Source organism: Mastomys coucha, unplaced genomic scaffold (genome assembly GCF_008632895.1).
Source record: "Mastomys coucha isolate ucsf_1 unplaced genomic scaffold, UCSF_Mcou_1 pScaffold16, whole genome shotgun sequence".
Classification (NCBI taxonomy): domain Eukaryota; kingdom Metazoa; phylum Chordata; class Mammalia; order Rodentia; family Muridae; genus Mastomys; species Mastomys coucha.
This window is the reverse complement of record NW_022196898.1, coordinates 42,911,989-42,926,800: the sequence shown is the minus strand read 5'-3', so window position 1 is coordinate 42,926,800 and position 14,812 is coordinate 42,911,989. Positions and strand designations below refer to the sequence as shown.

The following is a 14,812-nucleotide window of genomic DNA, read 5'->3' as shown; positions in this document are numbered from 1 at the left end:
GGAGGGGAAACTAGGAATGGAGAAATTTACATGTAAATAAAGAAAATATCTAATAAAAAAAAAGAAAGAAAGAAGGAAAGAAAGAAAAAGGAAGGAAGGAAGGAAAGAGAGAGACAGAGGGAAGGAGATGGGGACAGAGGGAAGGAGGAAGGGAGGAAAAAAGAAAAAGTAAAATACTGAAATCCACAATCTTGTCTCTGCCTCCTTCTCATGGTTATACCATGTGTGCTTAAGCTTGGCTGGGAATATAGTTCTGCAATTTCCAGTGGAGTTGGGCATATGTGTTGCAGAACACCCTTCTGATAACTAAAACAGTAAGTTTTCAGGGGCTAGCAATGTGGCTCAGCAGGTAAATGCTCCCATCAGGCCTAACAACCCAGGAACTCCCATTGCAGATAGAGAATCAGTTCCCATATATCACTATGGCCTCTGGGTGCACTACATACTCATAAAGTAAAAAAAAAAAATTTTAATTTTTTTAAGTGTCAAGTTACATAGCTAGTGAAGAAGTTACATAGTTTGTGAAGATAAACCTTAGAAATTAAGGTTTTAGGAATTCAGGAATTAGGGGCAGTTAATTGGAAGAAGTACTCTGCTATAAACCCCGGAAGGGTCTGGTTGCCTGCTCTTTCATTAGTGATAGCCAACTGTTGTGACATTCCTGTATTTTTTTTTTTTTTTACTATATTATTGTGTTTTTATACCTCTGCCTCCCTTCCAACCCTTATTCCATCCCGCAATTCTAGGTCAGAGAGAAAGAACTTAGAGGGCTGTTACTGGCTGGTTTTGTGTGTCAACTTGACATAGGCTGGAGTTATCAGAGAAGGGAGCTTCAGTTGGGGAAGTGCTTCCATGAGATCCAGCTGTGGGGCATTTTCTCAATTAGTGATCGAGTACATAGTAGGGCCCCTTGTGGGTGGTGCCATCCCTGGGCTGGAAGTCTTGGGTTCTATGAGAGAGCAAGCTGAGCAAGCCAGGGGAAGCAAGCCAGTTAGGGACAACTCTCCATGGCCTCTCCATCAGCTCCTGCTTCCTGACCTGCTTGAGTTCCAGTCCTGACTTCCTCTGGTGATCAACAGCAGTGTGGAAGTAAGCTGCATAAACCCTTTCCTCCCCAACTTGCTTCTTGGCCATGATGTTTGTGCAGGAATAGAAACCTTGACTAAGACAGAGGAGGAAGGGGACATAGATCTCTTTTGACTAGTTCCTGATGATTAGGGGCATTGGGATCCTTAGGGGCAAGTCCAGTCTTGGTCGTCACAGTATCTCCAGCTCCTTCTCATCAAACCACAAGGGCAACTGGAAGCAGCTGCTGCCATAGGCCGTCGGAGCTCTCATCTATCCAGTCCCCAGAATTGAACTATTTGCAGCTGGCAGAAGTCACCACTGCTAGTACATGAGGCAAATCATAATCACCTGTGAAGCAGCTGTTCCCCACACCTGGGATTAAAACAGACACACATCCACATGACATGAGTGGGTCTTCCTGCACCGACGTCATTCTTGCATTGACATTTGAGAGATGAGGACTTTCCTTCACTGACAGTCATTTTTCTTAAGTTTCATACATGAGTGTTTGTTTGCCTGTGTGCCTACAATCTATGTGTGTGCCAAGGAGGCCAGAAGAGGGTGCAGATCCTCTGGAACTGGATTACAGTGGTTATGAGCAGCTACCACGGGGACAGTGAGAACTGAACACAGGTCCTTTCTAAGAGCAGCCAGTGCTCCTAATCACTGAGCCATCTCTCCAGCCCCACTAGCCATTTTTCTTACTAACTCTAAAGGTTGTAGTGACATTTTTAAGAATTCTGGAATTTTGGTTTCTTTAAAAACACGGGGGTAGGGGAAGATACTATAAGAATGTGGTTTCATTTTAATTCTAGGTGTGAGGTGGTGGGCTGCTCGGGACTGAGCAAAGCAGCTGACCATGATTTCATGCCTCGTGCTCTAGCAGAAGTGTGGTTTGCCAGCTAGTTTCTGCAGTTGCATGACATTTGGAATTCTGGGGACTTTTCAAGGGTATATAAATGCTAGTGCCCTGAGAGGTGAGGTGGTGGGTGTGGATCATTATGGAGGTTGGTTGCAGTTTGGTAGTAGCTGTGCTTAAAGAAATTGGATGGTTTTTTTTTTTTTTTTTTTTTAGATTTCTGATTTTCCTCTTTTTTTCCCTCTCCCATTCTATCCTTATTTCTCTCCTATCTAGTGTTAGGGAGTAAAATGTGTGTGTGTGTGTCTGTGTGTGTCTGTGCGTCTGTGTGATAAAGGATGGAGAAAAGATCACAAAAATAGCAAAGACTGGCTACAGAAGGTGATTTCTCAGGCTGGGAGTGGTGATGCCTACCTTTGGACCCAGTTCTTGGGAGAAAGATGGAAGCAGATCTCTAATCTCTGTGAGTTTGAGGCCAGCCTGATCTACATAGTGAGTTCTAGAACTACACAGACCCTGACTCAAAAGAAACTTTTTTACTTGGATATGTACAAGTTAGTGGTGTGGCAGAATATTAAGAGACACATACTGTGGTAAGCTCAAGCTTACGGTTTTGGTTTGCTCCCTGGTTTGGGGGTAAATCACTTACATTCTCCAGGTTGTTAGTGCCCTCATCTGGTATGGAGGTGGTTTTAGATTTCCACTATAACATTCAACAATGGGATCTTTTGATTGTTTTGGTGTTTCTGAATTAGGGTCTCAAAACTCTCAACTCCTGGTTCCCTTGCCTTTACCCCCAAGTACAACTGCAGGTGCTCACCACACATGGTGCAAATAGTTTATTTTCATTGAGTTTCCTTGCTGTGTCTCCCGTGGATGGACCAGTGCCACTTGTTCAAAGTTCTCTGTGACTTTCAGACTGTGTGACTCCTGTTACAAAGGAGTTCAGGAGTGACAGGCATTGCTTGCCCTAGGAGTGTATAGCCTCTGTATGGGTTATTGACCAACCAATGTCAACTGTGCACTCACATATATAAAATTCTCAGGAATGTACCTAGCACACAGTGAGCACTCAGGAGTCTAGCTCTTGTTTATGATTCTGTGTCAGGTGGGGAAAGCCACCTTCCATGCAGCCTCTCTGTTAAACTTTAACCCATTGATTATTTGCTATAATGTTTTTAGCTCACTATTAAATGTCCCATATTCTTTTTTTTTTTTTTTAAGATTTATTTTATTTATATGCGTACACTTATAGCTGTCTTCAGACACATCAGATCCCATTACAGATGGTCATGAGCCACCATGTGGTTGCTGGGATTTGAACTCAGGACCTCTGGAAGAGCAGTCAGTGCTCTTAACTGCTGAACCATTTCTCCAGCCCCCCATGTCCCATATTCTTAAATTATCTATACTAATTTAGGTTTTTTTCAAGTTTTATAGATTTATTTAGACTTTGAAGATATTACCTAAAGAAAGATTCTAAGTTCTTGGGGAAATGCAGCCTATCATACTATAGGGAAAGTCCCAATGCTCATTACCCTGTTAAAGCTGATGATAGCGGCCCCCAAACAAGAACGCTGACACACAGACACAGGCTAGGATGTAGCTCACATGAGTGTGAACTTAGCTTCAAGACCACGTAAATCAGTATGGTGGCTCACACCTGTAATTCCAGCACTTAGGAGACAGAAGCAGGAGGATCATCCTTAGTCATGTAGTGACTTTGAGGCCAGCCTGGGCTACATGAGCCTGTCTCCACTGCTCCTAAAAAGTATATGTATAGCTTGGTTTTCTTTGAGACAAGATCTCATGTAGCTTAGGCTGACCTCAAACTCCATATGTAGCTTGAAATTTGAGATCCCCTGTGTCTTAGTCAGGGTTTCTATTCCTGCACAAACATCATGACCAGGAAGCAAGTTGGGGAGCAAAGGGTTTCAGCTTTCTTCCACATTGCTGTTTATCACCAGAGGAAGTCAGGACTTGAACTCAAGCAGGTCAGGAAGCAGGAGCTGATGCAGAGGCCATGGAGGGATGTTACAGTCACAATGAAAGCAGAGCCAGTTACAGTTACTGTTGCTCAGTCCTATAGTCCTAGCACTTAGCCTGGGCACAGAGGAGGGCTCGAGCTTAAAAACTCAACCAATTTTTTTTCTTTTTCAAAAATACTTTAAATTGTATTTCAAAGAGGATGATGTATTCTTCAAAGAGAAACTTGTATTCTTAATTTTTTTAAATAAGCCTGACGTTTTTGAATTCACTTTTGTTATCTCTAGCTAATTTAGAAGAAATTGAAGAAGGAAATTCTCTTGATTCCTCCATCCAGCAAGTGGTAGGGAGTGGAGGCCAGAGAGTCATCACCATAGTGACTGATGGAGTCCCTCTGGGTAGTATCCAAACTTCAATCCCTACTGGAGGCATTGGCCAGCCGTTTATTGTAACTATGCAAGATGGACAGCCAGGTGAGTTATACCCAGTAGACAGATGCTTAGAGATATTTTAGATCTGCCATAGGCCCCTAGAAATAAGGCATTAAGATAGATTGCAGGAGTGGGGGAAAGCCCGGAGAGGAGAGAACAAAGAAGCTCTGAGAAGAAATAATCACCAGGTTCCCCAGACCATGTTAGTCTCCCTAGGAGATACAGTTTGTGAGTAGAAATGAGTGCTCTCATCCATGTGTATGCATGCCTGTAGAATCAGCACAAGGAAGGGTGGGCCACCTGGGCCTACAAAGAAAGACAGCTCAAAACCAGGTCAGAAGACTCGGCAGACATTGGCAGTCAGGTACTTAGCAGCACGGAGGCAGAGGAGAGGAGTATGGCTGCAAGTGCCAGGCTAGCCTGATCTGCACACTGAGTTCAGGGCCAACCAGGGCTACAGAGTGAAAGAGTGTCTCTCACAAGACAGGCTGAGGATACACTCAATGTGTAGATTGTGTATGTGTCCTGCAAGAGAGCACCCTCCACAAGTCGGAGCGATGCTTCAGAAGGAAGCAAGCCTTCCACACCTCGGTCCCTGACCCAGCCTCTGGAGAGTGGATCCTGTAAGGAAAAAGTGCTTCTGTGACCTACTGTAGGCACTGTCATTTCCGTAATGACAGTTCCAGCAGGTGACTAAAGGAAGGCACCCACTGGGCGTGCTGTGTACTTGTATAAGATGATGATCTAGGTCTAGAGGTCACTCACATGCAAACCCTTTGCACATTAACTCTGTGAAATCTAACTTTAGCTGCAGCACCTGTTCCCTTTGGGAATCTTTGAATCCTTTTGTAGTCAGGTGTCTGTAATGCAGAGTTTTCTATACTACTACTGTCAGAATCTCCTGTGTAAGCAGGTAAGGTGGCTCATGCTGTACCTTCGGTTCCCTCCTGCCAGGGCCACCTTTCTGATTTCTCTGTGACCCTGCATCTCACCTTTTGACTTCAAGCTCATGTTCTGTTGTTTTGGGTTTTGCTTTTTGAGATGGCTCTTGCTTGGTAGCCCTGCTGTAGACCAGGCTGAGCTCGAGTTGAGAGATGTGCCTGCATCTGCCTCTGAGCACTAGGACACTCCAGACATTAAAGAGATATCACAGACAAGTGTATCAAGAAATGTGGTGTGACTGGAGATTGTGAACACTAAAGAGAGATCATAGAAAACATGTCAGGGGAAAGTGGTAGAACAGTTGCCTGCCTTAAAAGAATCCATGCCCAGTGTATATTAAATTCACTTTTCTCTACTTAAAATCAAACAAGCCTTCTTTATATATTATGTGCTCATTTTCTCCCATTGATATGCTTTGGCTTGTAGTTCTAACTGTGCCTGCTGGTCAGGTTGCAGAGGAGACGATAATTAAAGAAGAGGAGGAGGAAGAAGAGAAATTGCCATTGGTGAAGAGACCGAGGATGGCAGAGATGACAAACAGTGTTGAGGAAATGAAGGTAATAAATGAATTCTTTTTTTTTCTTTTTTCCCCCACCTATCACCCCCCCTTTTTTTTTATGAATGAATTCTTTGTTTTGTTTTGTTTTTGTTTTTTCAAGACAGGGTTTCTCTGTGTAGCCCTGACTGTCCTGGAACTCACTCTGTAGACCAGGCTGGCCTCGAACTCATAAATCCTCCTGCCTCTGCCTCCCAAGTGCTGGGATTAAAGGCGTGTGCCACCACTGCCCGGCTCTTTTTGTTTTGTTTTGTTTTTGTTTTAGAATGAGTTCTTGCCAGTGAGCAGAGAAGGGGAAGAAGGGAAATGGACGCTGTGGTGATAAGGGCTGAAGCCCTCTTCATTTTTCTGTCTTCCATCTGGGAAGTCTGTATTCAGAGATCCCTCCTGTGGTGACTGTTTGCTTTACAGGAAGGCAGTGAACGAGAGCTACTGCAGCAGCAGCTCCAGGAGGCCAACCGGAGAGCCCAGGAGTACAGACACCAGCTCCTGAAGAAAGAGCAGGAGGCAGAGCAGTATCGGCTCAGGCTGGAGGCTATGGCTCGGCAGCAGCCCAACGGAGTGGATTTCACCGTGGTTGAGGAGGTAGCTGAAGTGGATGCTGTAGTGGTGACAGAAGGGCATGAAGTAGGAAGAGCAACACAAGTGATGAAGTCAGGAAGGACCACGGAGCCACACACTAGCATTTCCATAGAAACTGTCTCATCCTAACACCCAACGGCCACTTGTGCTCGCTCATCTTATTCTTTGTAAGAAGAAAGTACAGACTGCAAGTACTGCGTACGGATTAGAATGTCCTTAAGAACGTAATAGTAGCAGGGCTCAAGGCCTGAGCCTAGGAAGGCTGTATGTGCAGCTGGAAAACTCAGAGTCACTTTAGGGGCATCTGAGGGACCAAAGGACCAGGACCAAATCTCTCAGCTCATATCATTGCTTTAAACAGAGTACTAGGCATTGTGGGTTGTTGGGGGTTTTTTTGTTTTCTGTTGTAATGTTAGCTTTATATCAGAAGGTTTTAAGATAATACTTGTAATACATATACACCAAGAGCCTTTAATAATTATACCTGAAAATTTCCAAGTGACCTGAAAATTTGCCTTAAATTTATGAAAATGATGAGGTTGTAGGAAGCCTCCTCTTGAGGAAGAGTAAAGGATACCATACATTTCATTTCTAAAGGAGCAGGCACACAAGTTCTCCCTAACTAACTTCCTGAAAAGAAGTCCCTAAGCCAGGAGCAGTAGTGCACACCTGAGATGTCAGCACTCAGGAAGCTTCAACAGAAGTTTTTTGAGGTCAGCCTGAGCTAACGAGAGTTTTTCAATACAAGAGGGCCAGATGTGGTGGAGCATGCCTTTAGTTCCAGCACTTGGGAAGTAGACACAAGCAGATCTCTGTTGAGTTCAATGCCATGTGGTCTACATACCAAGTCCCAGGCCAGCCAAGGCTACACAGTGAGACCCCATCTCCAAATAAAGCAGAACAAAGCTGGAGTGGAGAAGTGGTGGGTTAGGAACATTGCTTGCTCTTCCAGAGAACCTGGGTTCCATTCCTAGCACCCGAAGCAAGCTGCTCACAATTATCCAGCTCCCAGGGATCATGCCCTATTCAGATTTGTGTATACCCACACATCATATACATTTATATATACATATAAATGAAAATTTAAATTAATAACAAAATTAAGTTAGTTGAATGCAGTGATTCACACTTTGGGAAGCTGAAACAGGAAGATTAGCATGAGTTTAAAGCCAGCTTGAACTCCATAGTGAGCTACAGGTCAGCCTGGGCTAGAGTGTGGGACCTTAATGCAAAAACAAGTGTTGTGTATGCACCTCTAATTCTAGCACTCAGGAGGCAGAAGCAGGGGGATCTCTGAGTTTGAGGCCAGCCTAGTCTACAAAGAGAGTTCTGGTATAGCCAGGGCTACATATAGAGACACTGCCTCAGAAATAAAGAAAAACTAGCAAAGAAGGTCTTGATTACCTGATAAATTGTGTCCATAGTTTAGATACTATAAAAAATATATTAAAAAAAATTAAAATAGGCATAGTGGTGCATCCTGTGATCCCAGCACTTGGGAGGTGAGACAGAAGACTACTGTAAGTTAAAGGTTAGCTTTGGCTTCAATAAGATCTGTCTCAAAAAATGACAGCAAAAACCTAGAAATGACCAGATGTAGTGGCAATGGCTTCTCATCCCTGTACTTGGGGAGCAGAGGCAGGTAGGTCCTTGGGATTCTAACTAGCATGGTCCACAAGGTCAGTTCCAGGCCAGCAGGATTACTCAGACTCTAACAAGGGACAGAGGAAAAAACAAACCCCAAGAACGTAAGTCGGTGTAGACTGTGGTGCTTAGTGGGCAAGGAAGCCCTGGGTTCGTCCTGGGTTTGGCACTGTACGTACATCAAGAGGAGGGCAGGAGTACAAAGAGGAAAACCAGACTTAAAAGCAGGAGGGAGCTCTCTCAAGTTCTTGCTCTTTTTCTTGTCTTTACTCTCACCTCTTGCTCCCTCTCTCCCCTTCCCTTTCCCCTCTTTCCATGTGGCCATGGCCAGTCTCTACTTTTCTACTTTCTCTCTCTGTTTTCTACAATAAAGCTCCAAAACAAAAACAAACAAACAAAAAAAAAAGCAGGAGGGAAGCTGTGCTGCTGTGGGTGTGTGCAGAGCCACGCCTTCCAGGCTGTGCTTCCAGAGCACTGAAGGTGGCCACAGAGGCTTCTGGGCCCCGAGTCTCTTGAGATGGAAACTATATATTGGCTGGAGCGTATAAAACTGCAAGCAGGAAGGTCAGTTTCAATTTTTGGTTTTTCAAGACAGGGTTTCTCTGGAGCTCACTCTGTAGACCAGGCTGGTCTGGAACTCAGAAATCCGCCTGCCTCTGCTTCCCAAGTGCTGGGATTAAAGGCATACACCACCACTGCCTAGCAGCTTCAAAATTTTTTAAATTAATTTTTGTTTATCGTTGTAACAGTATCTTGCTTCCAAACATCTATTTATATAAAATTGAACTTAAAACTTTAAATTGTATAAAATTTGGCCAAATTTTCTATGTCATGTGGGACACTAGTGCTTTCTGTAGCACTTAGCATTCTGTCAAAAAGAAAGGAATGTGGCGGACTGACCAGGCTGGAGAGGCTTGTCCCTGTTTGATTCTGTGTGAGTGCATTGCTGCTTCTGTTAGTGTAGCCATGGAGTCCGTGCCCTATAGTGCTCAGGTGACAAAGGGAGCAGGCATCACTGCCACAGCAAGGAGCTACACACCCAGGCCCTTTGCTGGGCTTCCCTCTCCCGTACTCTGCACATTCCCTTTGCTCAGACACTTGAAAGATTTTCAGTGCTAGGTTTTTGAGAAAGGGTTGGGGCAGGTCTCTCTAGCATGAAGTGAGTATATGTGTTTATATAGCTGGGCATGGAGCTACAGGAGGAGGATTGACATGAGTTCAAGGCCAGCCTGAACTACAGTGTGTGAACCTGTCATAAAACCACAAAAACAAAACAGCTGAACATTGTGCCTCATGCCTGTAATCCCTCAGAGGCTCACTGGAGTTTCAAGATGAGACTTTTAGGCAATACAGTGAGATCTACTCCTAGGGCAGCATGGACCACAGAGTCCAGGAGGAGAGCCCTTGTATGTCGTTTTATGAGGTCCTAGGATCAATCCCCAGGACTGCAAAAAAACAATATTTAAACATTTTTTAAACAGGATGTGATAGGCCGGACAGTGGTGGCACACGCCTTTAATCCCAGCACTTGGGAGGCAGAGGAAGGTGGATTTCTGAGTTCGAGGCCAGCCTGGTCTACAGAGTGAGTTGCAGGACAGCCAGGGCTACACAGAGAAACCCTGTCTCGAAAAACCAAATAAAAAAACAAAAAAACCAGGATATGATAGTACATGTTTACAACCCCAGAACTGGGCGAGGGAGGCAAGTGGTCAGAAGTTGAGGACCATCCTTGGTGATTTATCAAGTTTGAGGCCCACTTACACTCTGTCTCCCCAAAGTGGGAGAGGAATAAGCTTGCAGAGCTTGGGGGTAGGTAATGGAAAACATAGACTTGCTTGCTTGTTGCAAATTAGAAGAAACCAGAGGGACATGTGCCAAGTAGACATTTGAATGACTGTTGAGAATATGGTTTCCTGATTAGTGATCATGAAGAAAACATACATTTCTAACCTGGAAAAAGCTTGGCAGTTAACATGGTTCTATTTACCTTGATTAGTGGAATAATTTGTTGCAGTGTTCCAGAGCTATAGAATCATTTTTAGCTCAAAATAGACTGAAAACATAATTCTCCAAATCACATTTAACAGAATTCACTATTAGAGGTTTATAGGCAAAAATAATCATTTTGAAATTAACCTTGCCTGCTGGCACTAGTGTGTTGAGAGTGTTGTGGAAGCGGGAGGAGGCGTGTGCAGCTGAGGATGGGTGCTGGCAGTGGCTATAGTGGGTGGATTTCAGAGCCTTGGTAGCTGGAGGGGCAGGTTTCTGTGTAGGTGGCTTTTGCTTACATTCTTAGAGTTGACTTGAATTGCCTTCATTCTTCTAAAGGGATAGATGCTAACTCTACAGATAGCCATGCCTAACCACCTCATTATCTTGAGCAGGAACTGTGGGGTGGGTTCTGTCCATCTAGTCCTCCTTCTGAGCAGAGCTTCCCTCTACTTTAGGGAGGACCGGTTTCGTTGCTCCAAGTCACTTTTGAACATGAGGTCTCTGAGACAGAAAAGGAGAGACAGACAATGTCTAAAGGAGGCTGGCAGGAAAGAGGTTCTCTTTTATTTACGTTAATAGGTGCCTGTCATGTCAAAAAGGAAGTAGGTTTGCTTTTCACTTAGACTGCAGTGATTGTGAGAGGGTGTGGGAGAGGGCAATTTCAGTTAGTTAGAGATTAAGTATTGAATAGTTAAACACAGGGCAACATGTGAGAAATCCCAGCACTGAGGATCCAGAGTTAGAGGCCATTCTGAGCTACATGAAGATAGTGTCTCAGAAACAAGATGGGCTGGAGAAATGGCTCAGTGGATTAGAACACTTCCTATAAATAAATTTGAAGGCCCAAATTCAGATCCTAGTACCCACTCTAACAAACCATTCCTGGTCTCAGGTGCACCTGTATCCCTAGTCGTCTAGAAGGATGAGGCAGTAGGATTGCTGGGACTTGCTGGCTGCCAGCCTGGCCAAAAGGTGAATCTCAGGTTCAGGGAGAGACCTGGTGTCAAGTGAGTAGGCAGAAGGTAATAGAGGGGGACACCAACGTCCCTCTGCCCTCTGCCATACTTGCAGGTACACCACACTCACATACATACAGCACACGCAAACACACATAAGGAGAAATTAGTGAATACATTAATACCATTTCATGACTTCACATAACCTTCCAAGTCAGCCTTTTTTGCTTGTTGCTTTTAAAAACTGGGCTTTACTCTGTAGCCTAGACTGGCCTCAGACTCAGGGCAATCCTGCCTCCATCTCTTGAGCACTAGGACTATAGGAGTGAGCCACCTCATCTGGCTTGGGCTGGTTGAGAAGGTGGCTCTTAGATCTTCTGAGTTAGGACATGTCAGCAGATGAGTGAGAATCACCAGGTAGCAGAGCAGTGCTCAGAGCGGAGGCCCAGCAGGGGGAAGGCCAGGCTTAGGACTCTACAGAAAAGCTGCTGCAGGAATACAGTGTTAAGTCAGGACTATAGAGTAATGCAGTGAATTGTAGACCCTACATTTGCATCTTGGTTGTAAGAGAAAAAAAAATGTTACAATAGCCTTTCTTCCTGGCTTCAGGAAGTTCGTGACAAATATGTAAATGTGCCTTCCCTCCCTCCGTGTTCCTGCCTCTGGGGGCCGCATCATTGCAATGCCAGAGCAGAGCCCTCATGGCTGACATAGGAGAAAGCAGCTTTATGGGGTTTTGCTCTGAACTATGTGCCTTAAAAGACACCTTCTGTCAGATGTATATTTACTCTTTTTGTTTTGTTTCCAAACAGTCTTACTATGTAGCTCTGGCTGCCTGGAACTTGCTGTGTAGACCAGGCTGGCTCAAGTGTATAGAGACCCCTGCTTCTGCCTCCACCTCCCAAGTGCTGGGATTAAAGGCACCTGGCAACAGATGTTTTTTATATCCATTTGCTGGGAGCATATTAGTGTATTTGTATGTAAATACATAATGGATCTTCCTCAATTTTCTCTTTGAGGTTCAGCTCTAAATTATCTGGGATAACCTGGAAGCGTTATTAAGTTACATAGAGAGGGAGAATTCCCTTAATCCAAAGTGGGGTACATGGGATGCTGGGGGTGGAGGAGCATTGAGTAAGGATCATTGTGGAAGTTGAGGCCCAAGGAGATAGTCCATGTTCATGGGGAAGCAAGCAAATAAATGCAAAGGCGCCATGGTCAGTGCACAGTGACAGGGACCAAAGTGAGCTTCCCTCCATGGCTAGCTGCCTTTTGTGCCTGTTGAAGTGGCTTGGCACTTCGAAAACCCCTCAGAGCCAGGCATGGGGCACATACCTTTAATATCAGCACTTAGGAAGCAGAGACAGGTGGATCTCTGAGTTCCAGGACAGCTAGGGCTATACAGTGAGACCCTGTCTTAATAGGAAATGAAAAGCCCTTTAGCTTCCAGACAGGAAAGTACAGATGAGGGGCTGTGAATGGACAGACGCCCTGGGCTCTGCATTCCCAGCTCAGAATCTCATGTTAAGAAATAACTCATTCTGAGAATGCTGAGGTGGTCATCCCCTAACATCAGCAACTTCCAATGCTATAAGGCCGAGGCACATGGTGAACTCTTGTCAGAAACTTAACAGTGAGCAGGAGTCACTTTTTGTCCCAATTTATTGGAGACTAGCTTGCTGTTCTCTACTCGAGCAGATAGATTTATGCCAAGGCTGCCAACACGCACTTTAAGCCCTTACCTCCGTTTTGTGTTTTGTTCTTTTCTTTGAATTGGGGTCTCACTCGAGCCCAGGCTACCCCAGGACTCCCAACAGTCCTTATGCCTTCATCTCCCACGTACTAAGATTATGGACTGAGCCACCATGCCAGACTGGCTCTAGCTCCATTTACCGTGGAGCCTCTACCCTTTTTAGAGTTTGTACTCCATTTCCGGTTACTCTCTTTACCGGGAGACCAAAAGCAAGAAGGATGTGAATTAGAATTAAATAGCTTTGAGCCTCTGGTGCTGCCCTTTCAAAGGTTTTAACCTCTCTAGGGTTAGGGAGAGGAAGATAATTCCTAAACTCTATACAAGTAGTTAGACTTGTTAGTAGCAGGGAATTGTGATCCTCTCTGTCTTACCTGCCCCCAGTTCTTCTACTGTTTCTGCCATCCCTCGGCTCTTATTTTTGGAAGGCTTTGCCAGGCACTGGAACATAGTCGGTCATCTCTAATCAGTGGGACTCACCTTTCCTTTCTTTCCTCCTTCCCAACCACATACTGTATTCCCACTTAGTTTCTGACATCTTGCTATGTCAACTGACACAGTAACTCTGCTCCCTGGCCTTGCCCAATGTGTCCTTCTGCTGAGGCCATGTGTGTGCTGGGGTGTGCCCCAGGATTCTTTTCACAGTGCCCTCTTGTTTTTCAAGTTGTCTGGCAGCTTTATGTATAGTAAACTTTCAGGAAAATAAAAGTTTCTTTTTTAGGATAAAATAGTTTGATTCTGATGAGCAAGCTTTTATGTACATGTGTGTGGATGAGCATTTGTATATATATACCTATATAGATCTATATTATATATACAGTTTTGTACTATCATTTAAAATAAAGACATTTCTTAATAAAATGTCAGTGTTGTTGAATTCTTTAACCTTGGTAAAAAATGTTCCTACTGTCTGCTCCACTGAGCCAGTCCTACTGTCTGCTCCACTGAGCCAGTCCTACTGGGTGTGTGGTGCATGCCTGCAAGATCCAGTGCCTTAGTTCTTGCCTTGGTTTCTTTTTTATTTTATTTTGAGACAGGGCTTCTCTGTGTAGCCCTAGTTGTTCTGGAACTCACTCTACAGACTACACTGGCCTTGAACTCAGAGCTTCACCTACCTCTGCAGGGACTAAATGCAGGCACCACCACACCTACTCCCTCACTCAGTTTCCTTCGTGTGTGAGGTTGACTGCCCTGCACAGACAGAGAGAGAGAGAGAGAGGCATGAGGGTCTCACCTGATGTCTCTGGCTCCTTACCACCTATTGTAGGTAAGTAAGCAGCCTTAACACGGGGCTGTGAGACAAAGGCTTTTCAGGGGCCACCCCCTTTAACCCCTCACCTATGATCTATAAGGAACACCAGTAAACTCCTTGGTTCCCCAGAGTGAACTCCTGACTCATTTTGCCATTGGGACCTTAGAAAGGAATTTTAACAATACCCCCAGAGAAGTAGCTCAGACGTATAATTTCAGTACTCCTATGAGGAAGGAAGTGGAGCCAGGACAACCCCAGAAAGCCTGAGGGCCCCCTAACCTGGCATACAAAGTGGCAAACATGAAACCCACACTTGAGCTATAGTGCACATACACCCGTACTCACATTCAAATACAAGCATGATCATACAAAATAAATTTTTTTTTTTATGGTTTTTCGAGACAGGGTTTCTCTGTGTAGCCCTGGCTGTCCTGGAACTCACTATGTAGACCAGGCTGGCCTCGATCTCAGAAATCTGCCTGCCTCTGCCTCCCAAGTGCTGGGATTAAAGGTGTGCACTACCATTGCCCCCAGCTCAAAATAAATACTTTTAATGAGAAAGCTCCAGCTGGAGAGATTGCTCAGTAGGTAAGACCACATGCCACTCTACAGAGGCCCAAGTTAGGCTCCCAGCACCCTTGTTAGGCAGTTCACAACTGTCTAACCCCAGCAGCAGGAGAGTCTTCTCTAGCCTGTAGGCACCTGCTCTCACATGCACATATCACACACATATACAAGAAATTAATGAATCTCGTCAAAGATGTTTAACTTCTGATGAGGCTGGCCATGTAGCT

The 14,812-nt window shown here is 44.7% G+C and overlaps 1 protein-coding gene across 2 annotated transcripts in view; it reads left to right on the top strand.

The window, feature by feature from the left end:
- The window catches only part of Gabpb2 (GA binding protein transcription factor subunit beta 2), a 33,558-nt gene extending 25,581 nt beyond the window's left edge, over window positions 1–7,977 (top strand). For both annotated transcript variants that reach the window (XM_031374786.1, XM_031374785.1), the window contains exons 6-8: window positions 4,201–4,386; window positions 5,713–5,843; window positions 6,254–7,977. In XM_031374786.1, the coding sequence (XP_031230646.1) occupies window positions 4,201–4,386; window positions 5,713–5,843; window positions 6,254–6,553 (617 nt within the window). In that variant the 3' untranslated portion in view covers window positions 6,554–7,977. The remainder of the gene's footprint in view (window positions 1–4,200; window positions 4,387–5,712; window positions 5,844–6,253) is intronic.
- Window positions 7,978–14,812: the final 6,835 nt, after the last annotated feature.